This window comes from Pinus tabuliformis, chromosome 6 (genome assembly GCF_031772625.1).
Source record: "Pinus tabuliformis cultivar Carrire ecotype Pingquan chromosome 6, CPIR1, whole genome shotgun sequence".
NCBI classification, from domain to species: Eukaryota; Viridiplantae; Streptophyta; class Pinopsida; order Pinales; family Pinaceae; genus Pinus; species Pinus tabuliformis.
This window is the reverse complement of record NC_142292.1, coordinates 673,234,487-673,252,948: the sequence shown is the minus strand read 5'-3', so window position 1 is coordinate 673,252,948 and position 18,462 is coordinate 673,234,487. Positions and strand designations below refer to the sequence as shown.

At 39.0% G+C, this 18,462-nt stretch overlaps 1 protein-coding gene across 3 annotated transcripts in view; it reads right to left on the bottom strand.

Moving 5' to 3' along the window:
* Positions 1 to 18,462, bottom strand: part of LOC149260428 (oxidoreductase, zinc-binding dehydrogenase family protein) — a 305,468-nt gene that overhangs the window by 125,633 nt on the left and 161,373 nt on the right. For all 3 annotated transcript variants that reach the window (XM_089420726.1, XM_089420724.1, XM_089420728.1), the window contains exon 8: positions 18,293 to 18,402. In XM_089420726.1, the coding sequence (XP_089276852.1) occupies positions 18,293 to 18,402 (110 nt within the window). The remainder of the gene's footprint in view (positions 1 to 18,292; positions 18,403 to 18,462) is intronic.

Genomic DNA, 18,462 nt, shown 5'->3' with positions numbered 1-18,462 from the left:
GACAAGTAGAGAGAGGGAGAGATCCAAGTGTGTGTAGAAATGACTTGAAGTCCTCTTCTATTTATACTAAAACGTAGAGGTTGAATAGACATGATTGTTGGGCTTCTGAGCCTACATAAGTTGTTGGCCGACTTAACAATTTGTCCATAACATAAATAAATTCATAACTTCATAAATACTTATCGGAATTGGATGATCTTTAGATCAATCCTACACCTCTCAATGAGAGGGATCCAATAAAAATATCAGCGGCCATAAATAATACGACCCACATGGAGTTTGGCCCTAGTTGCCAATTTTAACAAGTCTTTCATCAAGCCGAGTTGAAGAACAAAGTCTCTCCATCCAAGTGAAGTGAACGGACCGAAATTCTGAAATATAACCGAGAAGGAGGAAGAAGCAAGGAGTTTGACTATCATTGACTCAAGGAAGAAGAAAACTCATCAAGGAAACCTTGCGACTTGGTCTTGGAGAGGTTAAATAGGTCAAGGGTCATGGTCTTGGTATTCGTCAATTGATTTCCCAATAAGAAGAAGAATTCATTTGGGTTTTCCTCTCAAGTGGGAGAGGTTTTGGCCCTGAATGATAGCCTACATTCTGTGTCTCTTGTCTCTTTATTGTTTATGCTTTAGTAGTTGTTTGATGAAGAAGAACACTATAATAATCTAACTAAAGAGAAGATCCTAATCTATTGAAGTAAAAAGCATTCACAAGCAGTTATCATGTTATCATTAATAGAGAAATCACCTAATCTTGATGCCCTAGATTTTTCAACATGTTTCGCAAGTCGTTGCACAGATATGTGATTAGAGACGATGGGGTGTGTGTGCATCAGCAGAAAATTAGGGCCATTCCGGATTGGCCTACACCCAAGAACGTGACGACGCTGTGGGGGTTCCTACGTATATGCATCTACTATAGGTGGTTTGTGAAGGGGTTATCACAGTTGGCAGCACCCCTCACAAATATCACAAAGAAAGGATCTTTTTATTGGATAGATGTTGCACAGGAAGCCTTTAAGTGCCTCAATGTGGTGATGAGTAGCTGCCCAGTGTTGACGTTGCCTGATTTTTTGCAGCCCTTTGTTTTGGAGTGTGATGCTTCCGGTGTAGGCATTGGGGTTGTTGTCACCTATCATACCATTTTATAGTTGTGTCAAACAAACCTATTTTTCATCCCTAGTACAAGGAAGGATGGGTGCAATCTTGGTGTTCCAAAGGGAAAACCAAAAGGGAGAGCCTAAGTCCTAAAGCCATAAAAGAAGGCCGAAATCAAAGGGGAACCGAAATTTCGGAGCTGGAATTCAGAAGGGAACCAAAATGCCAAGAGGAAATGTCGAAATTCGGAGGTCGAAATGAGAAAGGAAGGCATTTAATTTAAAAGGGACCTGAAATGACATGTCGGAGTAGGGAATATCAGAGCAAGAAGAAGGGTAGCTCTATCGGAACATCGGAAGGTTGGACCTCGGAGCAAAATGATATCGGAATATCAGAGTTTCCTAACTCCTTAGAAATTGAAATTCTTTAAACAACCCCAAGGTTGCCAAGAAAAGGAAATCGTTGAAAATCCGAGGACCCGGGGGCCTTTTACTCTCTCCTCTGAAGAATACACATGGCAACAGATAATTGGCTCCGAGAAACTAACGAGGCAGATGACGTCAACGTGACGTGGTCGTAGGTGGACACGTGGCAGTCAGTTTCGGCATTTTCGAGGGCCTAATGGGGTAAATTTGGGTGACACGTGTCACCACTAGGGAGGTGCCACATGGAGATAATGATGTTAGCGTGGCATCATTTCAGAGGAAAGAGATTTCGTAACCCCTGTTTAAATTGTTTTATAAAAAGTTCTGATCTGATAAAGGGGGCTTCGATGTTAAGTGGCATTTGGTCATGAGGACTCAAAGGACCAAGGGCGTAGAAAGGGCGAAGCACCCAGGTGCTATGTAGAATATCAGAGGTCGGAGTTTTCGAAACCCCTTTGAAATTGCATTTTTTGAAAAGGTCTCGATGAGAAGGGCTTCCAATGCAGACTAACATGTGATCATGAGAGATCCAAAGAACCCAGAGCGAAGATGAGATTTTGCACCTAAGTGCTATGAACCATATGGGGAGCTGAATATCGAAGCTCCTGTGCAATTTCTTTTTGAAAAGGTTCCGATGAGAGGGGCTTCCGATGTGTTGTTGGCATTTGGTCATGAGGGCCCAAAGAACCAAGGGTGTGGACCAAGGCAGCACCCAAGTGCTATGGAGCTCATCGGGAGAGGGAGACATTGTAACTTTGTTTTAATTTCAAATTCGAAGAACTTCCGATGAAAAGAGCTCTGATGTGTTGATGGCTCATGGTTGTGGGAGACTTAAAGGAACCAAGGGTGCAATAGCAAATACAAACGAAGATAGGCCCCCAAAAGAAGCCTGAAGGCTTTAGCATCCAAGTGTTGAGCCTACGGTCACAACACCCGGTCATATAGGGGAGAAACGGTAAGGGAGCCAAACTCAAAAGGGGGTGAAGTCATCAAAACTCTATGAATTCGTAAGACTTTTCTAAAGAAAGTTATGACGAAGGAAGGCTCTAATATTATAGCGCTCAAGTATTATACTGGTGGTCCCAAGCGGCAGTCCCATGGAGGTAAAACAAGAGGGGCGCTAAGAGCAAAGGGGCTAAGAGCATCGGGATGATATGATTTCGTAACATTTGTTTCAAATGGAGTTATGATGGACGAAGGCTCTGATACTGCAACACCTAAGCATTATACCGGTGGTCACAGGAAGTGGTTCTATGGTGTATGAGCAATAAGGAGCTAAGCATAGAAGGGCTTGAGGCATCAGAACTTTGGATTTTTGTAATGACATTTTAAATAAAGTTACGATGCACCTCGGCTCTAAAATTGCACCATGGAAATGTTAAGAGATGTATTGGGCTCTGATAGTGTACCACAAAGGTAATAAAGGGGTGGATGGGTCAACAGCTATGTCACGGGGCACCTTCAATGCCACCACACCTGATCACGGCCAGCTCTAAGAGGGGAAGTTTCAAGTTGTTAAAGGGAGAAAGCGACAGGCGAACTGGTCGATAACCGTGGAGGGATACCGTGGCCCGATCAAAGGTAATCAGAGGAATTGGCATTGGAGATATTTTTTTGTGTCCATCATGACACCTCACGTTTCTCATGTTTTGTTATTTTGTAAATTTTTGCATTTTCAAGAAGAGAATCGGATTTGTTTTGTAATCATTAGGCCATTTGCATGCTCAGATAGTTGTGTTGTTCAGACAGCTGTAACATTTGAAGATATTTTGTAAGTTGTTTTGCTTTGGTTCTCCCTATAAAAAGAGGGAAGAAACTCATTAGAAAGGTTCCGAAATTCTGTTTTCAGGGGTCTGAATTTTGTCTTTTCATAGATTTCGAGTTTTGTTTGTAGAGAAAGAGGTTCCAAGTTTTGGTTCAATTGCTTGTTCATGAGGTGGTAATTGTTATACAAATTTCAATAGTGTTGAACCTATGATATGGACTCCATTTTTTAAGATTAATGAAGAAGATCTGGTGATTCCAAGCATAGTAATGTGTAGTATGTGTTCTTCCTTTGTATGTCATTTCATATGTGTTTCTCTTCCTCAGAAATTGTGTAAGTAGTAGTTGTTGGATTCACTTATAAATCATGGATTTACTTATGTTATATTGTAGCAGACAATACCTGTGAGATTACAGATTTACTATGTTATACTGTAGCATGAAATATTGAGTTGGAAACCTTAAAATGTGCTCCATAATTTCTGCACTTCATTTCCTTATTCTTTCATAATTCTGTTGGGATTTATTACTTAGGATTTTGGGTCTGTCCAGCCCTCTGTGCTGAATTCCTTCCTTACTTTCCCCCTTCCCATATTTACTGCAACGACAAATTGAGTTGCATTTACTATGTGTAGGCCACCAAACTTGGACATTTATTCTTGGGATGATCTATATTGTCTATGTGTATGTTTGAATCTACCTTTGTGAAAGGTAATTGAACTAGATTTAAAATCATTTTTTCATTCATCTCTTGAGCAGCAATGAGTCATCTTCAAGAGAGACTAAGATGTCCTAGGCACTAACCTCTCCTTAACCCAGGGGTTGTCTCTAGGAGCTACAACAGGGGCAGTGTTGATGCAGGGAGGGCACCCTATAGCATTTGAGAACCGGAAACTTCATGAGTATGAGAGGTTGTATTCTACCTATCATAAGGAGATGCTGGCCATCACGGATGCATTGGCCAAGTTCCGTTAGTACTTGGCAGGTAACAAGTTCAAAGTGAAGACGGATGACAACAGTCCTTGGTTCTTTTTGGAGCAGAAGGAACTTAATGAGAGGCAGCAGAAGTGGGTCAGCAAGATCCAGGCATATGATTTTGAGATAGAGTATGTTAAGGGTAAGCATAATGTAGTGATGGATGCACTACCCAAGAGGCCCACAACTCTCTCTCTCACGGACATCACCCAAGTTTGGAGGGTGTAGCTTTTGGTGGAGTACTCCAAGAATAAGCAGACATGCAAGATCTTGGATGGCTCACTTGGAGATGACAAGTACTAGGTGATGGATGTGGTGATATATTATAAGGACAACATCTACTTGGTGTCGGGGTCACAGCTTCGAGAGAAGAATATGCACGCAACCCACGACTCACTTTTGGCAGGACATCATGGGTTCCTCAAGACTTACCAAACCATCAAGGAGCGCTCCACTTGGAGGGGCCTCAAGGGGGGCGTTTTAAGACACGTGCAAGGGTGTAGTACTTGTCAAAGGAATAAGGGGGAGCACACACATCCGATCGGATTGCTCCATTCTCTCCCTATTCCAGAGAGGAAGTGGGAGAGTATCTCTATGGAATTCATTTTAAGACTCCCAACTATCCAAGGGTGTGATTGCAAGATCTTGGATAGCTCATTTGGAGATGACAGGTATTGGGTGATGGAAGCAGTGATATATTATAAGGACAAGATCTACTTGGTGTTAGGGTCACAACTTCGAGAGAAGATTATGCATGCAACCCACGACTCACTTTTGGCGGGACATCATGGGTTCCTCAAGACATACCAAACCATTAGGGAGCGCTCCACTTGGAGGGGCCTCAAGGGAGACGTTTTGAGACACGTGTAGGGGTGCAGTGCTTGTCAAAGGAATAAGGGGGAGCACACACATCCGGTCGGATTGCTCCATTCTCTCCCTATTCCAGAGACAAAGTGGGAGAGTATCTCTATGGAATTCATTTCAGGACTACCAACTATCCAGGGGTGTGATTGCATCTATGTGGTGGTGGGAAGGGAAACTAAATTTGCATACTTTTTCGCTATTCCAGCTAGGAATTCAGCTTCATAGGTGATTGATCTATTCTTCAGGGAGGTGTTCAGGGTGCATGCACTTCCCAAGACCATTATTAGTGACAAGGATAGTCAATTCATGGGGGTCTTTTGGAAGGAACTCTTTAGATTGGTGGGGGTCGAACTCACACCCAGTACTAGTTACCACCCCTAAACTAACAGTCAGGTAGAGAGAGTAAACAAGTGGTTGGAAGGCTACTTGAGAAACTATGTGACGGGGTAGCAGCGCGAATGGGTGAAGTGGCTACATCTTGGTGAATACTGCTACAACACCACCTACCATATGTCCATTGGTATGTTACCTTTCTATGCTCTCTATGGTTATGATGCTTTGTCTTTTGCTAACATGGTTTTTGGAGACAGTCAGGCCCCAAGGGCTAGAGAATAGATCCCATAGAAGCCAAGAGATTCTTAGAGCTTTGAAAGATAACTTGCAAACTACACAAAACCAGCAAAAGATATATGCAAATCAGCGCAGAGTTGAGAGGCAATTTGAGGTTGGGGACTTGGTCTACTTGTGCCTCCAACCATATAGGCAGTTGATTCTCATGCAGAAGGGGGCTGAGAAGCTTAAGCCTCACTTCTACGGACCATACAAGGTCATCAGCCATATGAGTTGGAGCTTCCACCAGAGAGTAGGATCCATAATGGGTTCCATGTGTCTTGCCTGAAGAAGGCATTGGGACAATAGGTTGTAGCCGCTACAGAGTTTCCACCATTGGATGATGAGGGGCATTTGGTACTAGTTCCGGAGGCTATTTTGGAGGTGAGAGAGAGGAAGCTCAGAAATAGGGTCATTAGGGAGTTCCTTGTCATATGGAAGGACTTTCCTAAGGAGGATGCCACATGGGAGGGTAAACAGGTGTTACAGCATCTGGAATTTTAGTTGCTTGATGACAAGCAAATTTTGGCAGGGATGACTGTGATATCCCCAATTTCCTAAATTGCTTAGGAATAACCAATTTTGACAATTTTGGCATTGGAGACATTTTTTACATTAGGACTTAAGAGGAAAAGGGAAAAATCTCAACCTTAGTAGAATGTGGGGGCCACAAGGTAATTCGAACATCCAAAGGCAATTCGCATACGTGGAGGAGGAGAGAGAAAAAGGAGGTGCGAGCTAGTGGAGAAAGGGGTCCACCAAGGGAGAGAGGAACAGCAATTATAGATAAGACTAGGAGGCCCTCATTTTGCATCTTTGTCTATCTCATTTCAGAAATCAAACTCTCTTAAAGATGTTTACCACAAGAAGAGAAGTGTTGTTTAGCACAGGAGTTCCAAGCAGAATTTCCGCCCTCATTTCGGAGAACTTTGAGTGTCTCCTTAGTGAGGAAATTTGGGGTCTTCATTATGGCCACACATAGAGTTTCATTGCAGGAGATTTTCCCCAGTTCAACGCATTTCCTAGATGCAGAGGCAGCTCGAATTGTTCATCCGGGGATCAGCTATAGTAGGTTAGGTGGGCTAAATTGCAGAAGATTTTCCCACCTTATGCGGGGGATTTTGTGGGGCATTTGCAGCAATGAAGTGCAGGGAATCGGGGCATTGAGGGTCAAATTTATCTTAATTTTGGTAGTGCGGAGAGATTATTTGGCAGGGCCTACATAGGGGCTGGGGAAGAGAAGTTTGTGGGAGATCGGGGCTGAAGAAGAAGGGTGTTTCCAGAGAAGAAATTTGAAGGGAGATTGGAGGCATTTTTAGCTAAGGATTTGGGCACCATTCAACAGATTGTTTCCTATAGTGTGCATAGCCAGCTAGAGAGCGCAACTCACACTTTTTGGGGGCTTTCGGGTCAGTTGGAATTAGCCCAAACCCTTTCCAGGTTTTTGTGGATTTGTTGGGAGCAATGTTATTAGAACCAGATTGGAACCGGCCAATCCGCCTGTTTTTGGCCCAAAACCAGTCTGAACCAAGCCTCCGAACCAGAATAGGCCAGTTCGGTACTGAATCGGCCAATTCAAGACTAGTTCTGTGTAGTTTGTACCTATGCAGGCCAGTGTAAAAAATTGCCTTTTTTATTTTTTTATTTTTTCAGTTGGTTGGCCCACTTCTAATTCTCCCCTAGGCTAGCCTAATATTCAAGCCTATGGCCCTCAACCTAATAATCAAGCCTATGGCCCTAGTATTGCTATGCAATTCATGGTAATGTTAAATTCTTAAAGTAAAAGTGACATTCTCCTTTATCTTTCATTTTCATCCTTTTACTTAAATTTTTAACATTACCATGAAATGACTCGGATGTTTGAGTGGTTCCAACCTCATTGGATTTAATATGGAGAAAGTAGAATTTTAGATTTCACTCAAAATCCAGCGAACTTAACAGTTTTTCAGGATTTCAAGATTGGGGGGGTTGCAACATTTCCATTGGATTTTGTCATGTTAAGGAACTAGTATTTAATAAAGAGCATCAAGACCTCTATGTACTTTGATGCTAGTGTCATTGGTTGTCGAACTCCTCTATCATGACTCTACTAAAAATGTACCCATCCATCAAAAAAAAACTTGACATGACATGTTATGTTCTTTCTATCTTATTTTAATGCCTAAATGGTTATATTGATGACGAAGACCCCAATATATGCAATAATTTTGATGATATGTAGACGTTTGTTGTAGCATGATTTTTTTTGGATGCTAGAGGCCGTTTAGAGCATATTTGTTGATGTATTTTCGGTTCAAAGATGGATTGCACTCTATGCTATTTTGGTTATATGCACCCTTACATGCTATGTAAATGAAAACTTTCGCATATTTGTGTATAAATGGTTTGGATACATATGGATGCACATGAACATGTATGTTTTTCTTTAAAATATGAATATTTTTTGTTTTTGGTAAACTAGTTTTTTTCTTCGGTTTTTTACCAGTTTCGATCCGGTTCTCGGTCCACAAGGTTTTTTGGTTTGATCACCGGTTTGGTTCTGATGACAATGGTTGGGAGGAGTCCAGAGCTATTTTTATAGAATTTTCAAAGCAGTTCTTCACGCAGAAAACTAGTTCCATTCCAGTAGCAGTTGACAAAAAATTTTGGGCAATGCACAGAGTTTGTGGGGAGCCACTCCAGCACTTGGAACATCAGTCTTCCATCTGGACTTTGCATAGCTTGCATAAGCAAGCCCAAGTTCCTTTATTCCCTCTCAGTAGTACCCAGATTTCTTGATATTAATAAAATGGCTCAGCATTTTCTTCCAGATTATTTGGTGTATTGATTTGTGCATGTGTGGTTAAATTTTAATTGTTGTAGCTTAGTTCATGTTTTTGCTATTCACTGTTATTTTGCTAGATGGAATATTACATCTGCCTAGGCTGAATTTCAGCCTCCCAGAATATGCCCAGAAACTCAACCATGTTTCCCTGATGTTCCACCTGCTGCCCAGAAACTATCCAGAAAATCACACATCCAAAGTCAAGGAGAGCGAGATAAATGCTTGAGATGAATTCGTCCTTCTTATCCTTCTTTGTCCTTCTTCTCCTTCACTTGGATGCCCAGAATATATCTTCTTGTGTGTGAGGTCGAACGGTGCATTGAGGAGGAGGTTGAATGCTCTATATATAGTCTTCTTCCTATCTGAATGCGTGTGTTTCTTCATTGGGGCCAACTTGACTTGACAAGTTTGGAGCTAAAAATTCAAAAGTTCAAATTTCGAAAATTTCTCTTTTGATATTGACATGAAGAACATGTCTCATATTAATTCTTTCAAGGGCTAAACAATGAAAATGACATGAAGAACATCTCTTACAATTTTATTATTTATATCGAGGGCTAAAATATAAATTATGAAGACCAACCATAGCGACAAAATTCAACACTTTGCCTCATATTTTCATGAACGTGCCCTCTTAGATCCATGCTTCCTTGGCTGTATTTCCCCAAAATTTGGTAGGAAATGGTCTTAGGGTATCCATCACCTTATTTTTCTTAATTCATTCATCTTTTCACTATAGCTACAACGACTTGTTTCGTTAAGGCTTACTCTTCAAACATCACCTAGAGTCTCCACTTTATAGCTTTACCGATCCTACAGAAGGATACCCTCCTTATGTTGGAAAGAGCTACCCTAAAGTGTGTTGGAAAACTGATATAGATCGCAGTTAAATGATTTTCCTTATCCATGACATTAACTTGCGATGTTTTTCATTATTAGTATTATGTCTTTTAATTATCATCAATATTAATGCCAAGCAACAAATAGAAGAACACAAGATATAGGCACGCTGCCAGGGCAAAACCCCCCCTAAAGGGGAAAACCCAGTCACAAATTCTTCCTTCATTAGATTCAAGATGAGATGACCAAGACCCTTACAACTCAGACTAGAGACAGCCTCCATCCATCAAGTCAACCTTGTTATGCTTCAATTCCATTGCTCTTGTAGTAGTCAATCTTCTTCATACTTGACCTTGAAGAGATCACCTTCTACAATCAATCCGAGCTCCTTCATGTAATACTGTGATGCCGCTGTAACCAATCCAAGCACTAAGATGATATCACTGTGATAACTCTGAATCCTGTAATACGAGTTCATCTGAGATAACAATGAACCTTTTTCTTCTACAATGGCACCGAGACCTTTTCCTTGAAGTCCTTCGAACACAACACACTGTGATATCCGAACTTCTCTCTGCAAAGACCCTGAAACATTCATCTGAACTTCTCTGTGATCACCGAATAGAAAACCTTCTGAAATCCGAACTTGTAATTTGTGATTCTATGCGAGCTTTTGTGTGATTCTATGCGAGCTTTTGTGTATCTCTGAAATCTGTGAGCTCTGAGATTGGTGTTATGCGAAGATCCCAAGCAAGTATATATAGTGGTTGCCCCATGTAAATATGTCGACATAACATTGTGAAAAGTTGTGTCTTAATTATGGAGCTGACTTGCATATTCTTTCATTTGTGTAGGCCAACATGTGATCTCCTTATGAAATTTGACTTGATGGATATTCTTTTAACAGCAAGGAGACTTCGATGGATGGAAAAGTCTTTACAAATTTATTTTGACAATAACCTAAAGCCAACAATGGAGGCTTGACCTATACATTTGACCCAAGCATGAAACCCATGCTTTAATAATTCAAATCAAATTAATAATAAAAATACTTTTCACTTTTTTTGACAAATATATTACATTTGACTTAAGTACAATAATGAAGACCGAACCTAGTTACATTTTCCAACACTCCCTCTTAACTAGGGAGGTATTCATATTTACATATAATCACAGAGGTACATGGAAGATCTCAACACATCATCTATGAAGAAGTTTAGGCACTGCAATGCCATGGACTAGATTCCTAACCAGGGCAATCTATCCATTAGTCTTTCAACAATTTAGGCACAACAATGCCACGGACTAGACTCCTAACCAAGGCAATCTATCCGGGTGGGAATAAGATGGACTCAAGATTTCAGCCACTCTAGGTACCATGAGGCTTACTTGCTAACCATCAACCCAGAAATCTAGGTGCGTGTCAAAGCTTAATGACCAACGCAGCTTTCCAACTTCGAAACCTAGACATCAACACAAAGTGTCGGCCAGATGTCCTTCCAGGCAATTCTTCACTCACAAAGCCTCAACACCCCTTGATCCAGCAAATCAAGGATAACAAATATCTCCCAATCAAACTAATCAAAAACCAGCGTGCCATCAAAACCTTCGAGAGATTCACTTGTAAAAACACAACCCCAATCAATAATATACTTTCACATGTACATAATCAAATACAAACCTTCGAGGTCTTCCAGACAACTTGATGTTGCTTCTCAACTTTCCATTGTAGGACTACCAACCGAATCTTTGACAAAAAATTCCTCAATCATACACTTTTCTTTCCTACTTCATATGCAGCAACATATTCTTCAATCGAATCTTGTTTTCCTTCTTTCAGAAGCACCTCAAAAATGCATTCTCCAATTTCCTTCTCTTATTCATGGCCTTCACTAGAACTTACCGCTGTTAGTCCTAGTCTAGTGCATGACACATGAAGTAGTGAACCATATCTGTCACTTCCTCTTAATCTAAGAGGATCTAAGAGGATCTAAGAGGATCTAATCATTCCTGTACAAAGAATATTCTCAAGCGTCCTCTTATCCTAGGGAGATTTCATCTAGACTCCCTCTTAACTTAGGGAGACTTACTTCTTCTTTACGTCATCAGAGAATCTTTCATGGCTTCCATCCTTCTTATCAGAGTCATTCATATATCACGCTTATCACATCACTTTTACTTACGATCATCTTCACCAACTTGAAGATGATGTACCTGCACAACTTAGATAGCAAGTACAACCAAAAATTATAGGATCATGAAGTTAGCCATATCAAAAACTTATAACAATGGAAGCATTTAGACTTTCAATATATCAAATACCCAAACTTAATTATAGCCAAGAGATATATACTCTTCAACATCTTGCTAGGGACTTTGTCATAAACCTTAGACTACATCATATCAACTTTCATTACATCTAGGGTTTCAATGTTTCTTCCAAAGGTATGGCATACCTTACTACAACATATAGCAAACCCTAGAATCAATTCAAACAAATATAGATCTACACAGCATCTAACAACCTTTCGAAATCCATATGTCAGAAGTCCCACTAGGGTTTCATACAAATCCTAGATTTCATACAAAAGAATTAATCAAAACCAGTCACAGCTTAGTCATTAACATGACCTGTCTTCCACTAGGGTTAGTTGCAAACCCTAGATTTTTCAATCAAACATCAATCCCAACCAAAACTCAGATACAAATCTCAAATTATCACATTTTCATCATACATCAGAGATTTTTACTTCTACTAAGGTTTAACTCCAAAACCCTAGAATACTATCATCCTTGAAAGACAAACTTTGACTAGGGCTTAGTTCCAAACCCTAGGATTCATGACCACCGACAAAAATGTCAACTCATACATCTAGGACTTCATCATCATGCATAGGCACGTCATATGTCAGAGAACATTAATATATTAGACATATCTTGTCCTAGAACAGTCTAGGATTTTAACCAAATGGACACATACCTAGGGTTTCGTTCCTAGGACTCTATAACAAGGGTTTTTCTTATAGACCCTAGCCAAACCCTAAGAATCTAGGGTTTCATAACATAGCAAAGCAAACCCTACAATACCAAAACTTCAAAGGTTCGAAATCTCAAACAAACATCATCCAACCTTAACAAGTTAAGATTTCATGATCATACTGAAATCCCAAACATGACATCATCAACAAGAACTTCAAATAGCATTTCACAATAACCCTAAGCAAGCTAGGGTTTCACACATTGTCAACATACCCTTAGGTTGAGGTTTTCCAGAGAACCAGTCCAGGGTTCTTTAACGTCAATTAAGGATATGAGGGGGGCTAGATTTATTGAGAGACGAATCACCCTAAACAAGAATCTCTATGATTCAAGGTAGCTAGACATAACGATGTGAGTAATGTAATGCAATCTTCAAAAATAAGATAAAGAGAATTTTATAAGATATATAGACATACCTGGAGATGTTTCTTGACAAACCTTGTAGGTATTTCTTGAAGTGTAAGCCATGATCCTCTATACCTATGATGCATGCTTTCAAGCAAAACATGTGATACTTCATTTCTCAAGTTAGATCTCTTACATAACCATGGAGGACAAAATCTTATGAAAAGTTATTCCTTCTTTTAATCAAGCATTTTTGCTTGGAATCCTAGATTACTTGTAGATCCTAGAGGGAGAGGACTGAGATTCTAATATGTTATCTAGAGAGTACATTCTATAGCCTAGACTAGATATCAACAAGGATTATATGAACCATTAATCATTAGATATATTGAAAATCTAAGAACTCATGAGCATACGTACCTTGTGTACACATACCTCTGATTTTATTAGACTTGTTATAGGTGTATCTTGTTGAGTATGAGGTACTTAATTGATTTTCTTAAGCTGGTACCTTGTGCTCTTTATAGGACAAACTTCAGATTCCATTAAAACTGAATACTTCTAGTAGATACCTTATATCATTCTGAGACCCTTTTTCTTCAACGAATTGTAGACCGGATGAACAACTTCACTGTATATATCACTACTTCAAAATTATCGTGTTTCAACCATAATGAACCTCAATTCTTGTTCTTGATTTGACTTCACCCTATCTCTAAAGATATTTTGTCATAGAGCACTTTGCACAAGCACTGAACTTCCTTACTGAGGTGTATCACTGAGATCTTCTTTCTGAAGTAGCACCGATATCTTCTTACAGTGATGAACCCTTTATCATGTGATTGTACTGAAGTAGTGAATGCATTGAGACTGTGTTACTATACCGAGATCCTGTCACTATGGTATTACCTAAGCCATTTCTGAAATACATAGTGAAGTTATATCTTTATTGTGACTTCACTGAAATGTCAATATTGATCCTTTCAAACTTTGTCTTCACTGAAAATGCTACGAATCCATTCTGAAAATATTTGAACTTGTTATATCATCGAAATTGTCTCTCTTGTTTTTCATTATTACTTATATACAGTTTATAGCAATGTTCCACCAAGACTCTGGGACAGGGAGACGCGGGTGCGGGGAGATGCACAAAGGGGACGTGTGGGAGTACCCTCAAATTTTAGGGAAATTTAGGGGGGACAGGGGGACGTCGGGGTATATAATTTTTTTCCTTTTTAATATATATATATCAAATTCATATTCTATAATGAAAGCATAAATACAATAATACATACATATTTGAATTAAATAATGAAATACATTGATCCATACTCATCATCCTTACTAATACATACATGATTCATCCATAGACCACGAGATTCAATAATGAAATACTTTGATCCATATTCATTATTCATTATTCACCATTCTAGAATCTACATTGATTTAAAAATTAAATTCATCATTCTAGATTCTAAATTGATTTAAAATTTAAATTCATCATTCTAGAATCTAATTAGTACTAAGAAAAATAGACTATAATAGATACTGAAATCTAAAGTCTAGAATAGTAAATTGATATAGCTAAAACTCAAAATAGTGGAGTGATGAGTCTAAAAGTCACTCTAAAATACAGAGAGGGCTTGGTGCTCTGGATTAAATACTAATTCCATACCCTTGTACATGACAAAATGCAATGGAAACATTGCAATCCATCGAATCCTAAATTCCTGAAAAACTATTAAGTCTGCTGGATTTTGAGTGAGATCTAAAATTCTACTTTCTCCATATGAAATCCAATGAGGTCAGAACCACTCTCAAACATCCTGAGTCATTTCATGTTATTGTTAAAAATTTAAGTAAAAGTGACATTAGTAGGGAAATATGGTCAAATACTAGGTTTTCCCTGTCATAAATCATTGTTTACAAGCAAATTTAAGGGGGGACGCATAGCGCATTTTGAGGTGGGGAGTCGCGTCCCCCACACTGGGAAACATCCCCCCTTAGGTCTCCCCGCGTCTCCCCAAAAAGGGGACGTGGGGAAACGTTTCCCTAGACGTCCCCCCATCCCAGGTGCGTGGGGTGCGGGGGGTGTGCGCACCCAACCCTGGGGCACGCGTCCCCGTGGAACACTGGTTTATAGTGAAGTCACTCCTTTTAGTATTCTCAGAAAATGATCCAACTTATTTCTCCTTCATTCTTTAATATGCTCACTATAATATTATTAGCCCAGAACTGCCCTTCTTCAAACTACCTTGACCATGACCATAGCTCTGATACCATGTTGGAAAATCGATATAGATGGCAGTTAAATGATTTTCCTTATCCATGACATTAACTTGTGATGTTTTTCATTATTAGTATTATGTCTTTTAATTATCATTAAAATTAATGCCAAGGAACAAATAGAACACAAGATATAGGCATGTTGCCAGGGTAAAACCCCCCTCGAGGGGAAAACCCAGTCACAACTTCTTCCTTCATTAGATTCAAGATGAGATGACCAAGACCCTTAAAACTCAGACTAGAGATAGCCTTCATCCATCAAGTCAACCTTGTTATGCTTCAATTCCATTGCTCTTGTAGCAGTCAATCTTCTTCATACTTGACCTTAAAGTGATCACCTTCTGCAATCAATTTAAGCGCCTTCATGTATCACTGTGATGCCACGGTAACCAATCCAACCAATTCGAGCACCGAGCACTAAGATGATATCACTGTGATAACTCTGAATCTTGTAATGCTAGTTCATCTGAGATGACAATGAACCTTTTTCTTCTGCAATGGCACCGAGACCTTTTCCTTGAAGTCCTCTGAACACAGCACACTGTGATATCCGAACTTCTCTCTGCAAAGACCTAGAAACATTCATCCAAACTTCTCTGTGATCACCGAATAGAAACCCTTCTGAAATCCAAACTTGTAATCTGTGATTCTATGCGAGCTTCTGTGTGATCACCGAAAATGTATCTCTAAAATTTGCGAGCTCTAAGATTGGTGTTATGCGAAGATCCCTAGCTGGTATATATAGTGGTTGCCCCATGTAAATAGGCTAACATAATATTGTGAATAGTTATGTCTTAATTATTGAGCCAACATGCATATTCTTTCATTTGTGTAGGTCAACATGTGATCTCCTTATGAAATTCAACTTGATGGAGATTCTTTCAACAGCAAGGAGACTTCGATGGATGGAGGAGTCTTTACAAATTTATTTTGACAATAACCTAAAGCCTACAATGGAGGCTTGACCTATACATTTGACCCAAGCATGAAACCCATGCTTTAATAAGTAAAATCAAATTAATAATAAAAATTCTTTTCACTTTCTTTTGACAAATATATTACATTTGACTCAAGTACAATAATGAAGACCGAACCAAGTTACATTTTCCAACAAAGTAAGATGAGGAGCTATTACAGTGACAATGACAGTGACTAGCCTTCTTGAGTTACATAAAGCTAACACCTTGCTCCTTGGGACTTTACACTTTGTGGGTGCTAGATTTTGTTGAAACACACACTTCAAAAGTCTGTGAAGCAACACAAGACTTTCAAAGAGTGATGATATGCCTCAATGCTTGCCCAAAGACTGAAAATGTGGTAAATGGTATGGTGCTCACATCTGAAACTTACGTGTCTTCTATCTCTAAGGTTCTACCTCTCAAGCTGGTCCAAGAGACACATATGAACAACTCTCATGCAGAGTTTACTGAAAGAGTTTCCAATTACGATAACCTCTAATTACTAGGGTGCAACAATTCTTTAGATTTGAAGATGGGGTGTATAATGTGGTGGGTCCAAGGGGGAGGAAATCCTACACACAACGTAGTTGAACAAATCAACAATGTATCATTAGGCCTGGTCAACTAGATGTCAATAAGTTTGTCTATGTTGGAACTAGCCAGTCGATTATTAGATAAAATTATTTTGTTGAAAGTGAGACCAGAGAATATGTCACATATATAAAATTTTAAAAAAGGTTATGGTAGAACAAAACAAAAAAGAGTTGTAAGTGCCCATTTCAAAGAAAGATATGATTATTTTCAAGTTGCCTAACTGAGGTGAACAATATTGTTGGATTCTTATGATGACTCTGTGAACCTATAATATTTGATAAAATTGCGAGTGTAGGACACATTATAAGTGTGAAAATTTGATACATTGTAAAAAGTTAAAACATCAATCCATCCTAGGTCAACTTCTATCAAAATTCTTTGGTATGACTCTGAAATGGAACTTCTTTGATTACGGTACAAGTATTTCTTTGGAAAGAAGTCATTTTGGAAATTAAATGTTAACTTTGTTAAAAGTAATGCAACTAAGTTGTTTGATCAGAGCAAATGCTCTTGTGATTAGAATTACAATAGGGATACATTGAAAAATTATTTTTATAGATCTCCACTTTATAGTACTCTTGATTCACCTTTAGTTGTGTGTCAGTGACTTCATCTGAGACTCAACCTTTACCAGTCGATAAAATTTCATGAATTCCGCCAAATTGATTTTAAATTCAACCAAGTCTGTAGATGTTTCCTTATCAACAAATTGATTTTCAACTTTTGATTGGGACCCCTGTGATCAACAACATTATGGAAACTGCATGGCAATCCTGGCATAATAAGAGTGTGGAATGCTGCCCTTAATAATAGAGCAGATAAATTGGTAGGGATATTTTGACCTGTCTTCAATAACATATGCACTTGGACCACAATGGCTAAGAGCTCAACATCAAAGACACCATTAAGTAATTCTAAAGAGGTAACCATTTCAGTCCTGAACAATTCCAATGTTGGCTGACAGAATAAATTGACTATAATATCCTTCCTTTATTTCTTTGTCTGTGCTAATTCAGAACCATCTTGGTATCAGGAAGATGCCAAGCCTTTTTTGCAATATGTATAAATTGAAATTCTTTCTTTCCTTGGTTACATGCATTTCCCATTTAGGAAACAGTCTAAACTCTACAAAGGTTAGAAGGAACTGACTTTATGAACCAATCATAAGCTAACAGAAGAGATCCTTAATAATTATACATGGTTCCAAATCTAGAACCCACTTTTACACAGGATTAATGCTCTTGTTATGCCCATAGCTATCATGTATTCTGAACTAATGAGTTTATGTACTTGCATTATAGGGACTCTCAAAATCTACCATTTTGTTCAAACAACTGCTTCTGTAACCTCTGAGCTCATGCCACAAGAATTGGCTGCTTTGAAACCAAAAATTGAACCCCACTTCCATAAGTGACTAAATCTAATCCACCATTGCATGCATTTTCAAGTTTCAACTGTAAATATAAAAGCATGAGGCATCGGATTGTTGTACAAGGCAAGCTCTGTTAAAATTTAAAGGTATTTAAATTTGTGTTGAGATAAATAAAATGTGCTTGAGTTCATGTTTGTCAAAAAATATAATATCGGCACTCATAAATGGCAGCTAGTTTTTCTCTCGGGTTCTAATACAACTAGTGATACCATTCAGAAAATAAAATATTTCAAGGTTACCTTCAAATCCTCAACGGTCTGCAAAAGTGGTTCTCTTGGAAAAGTATGTGCTTGTGCAAATATTGTTCCACTAAAAGTCACCAAGCCAACAACCTCTTCACAGCTGCCAGCTTTGACAATGAAAAAAAAATATCTCAATGCACTTTACATAACAAATAATGGCAGATATA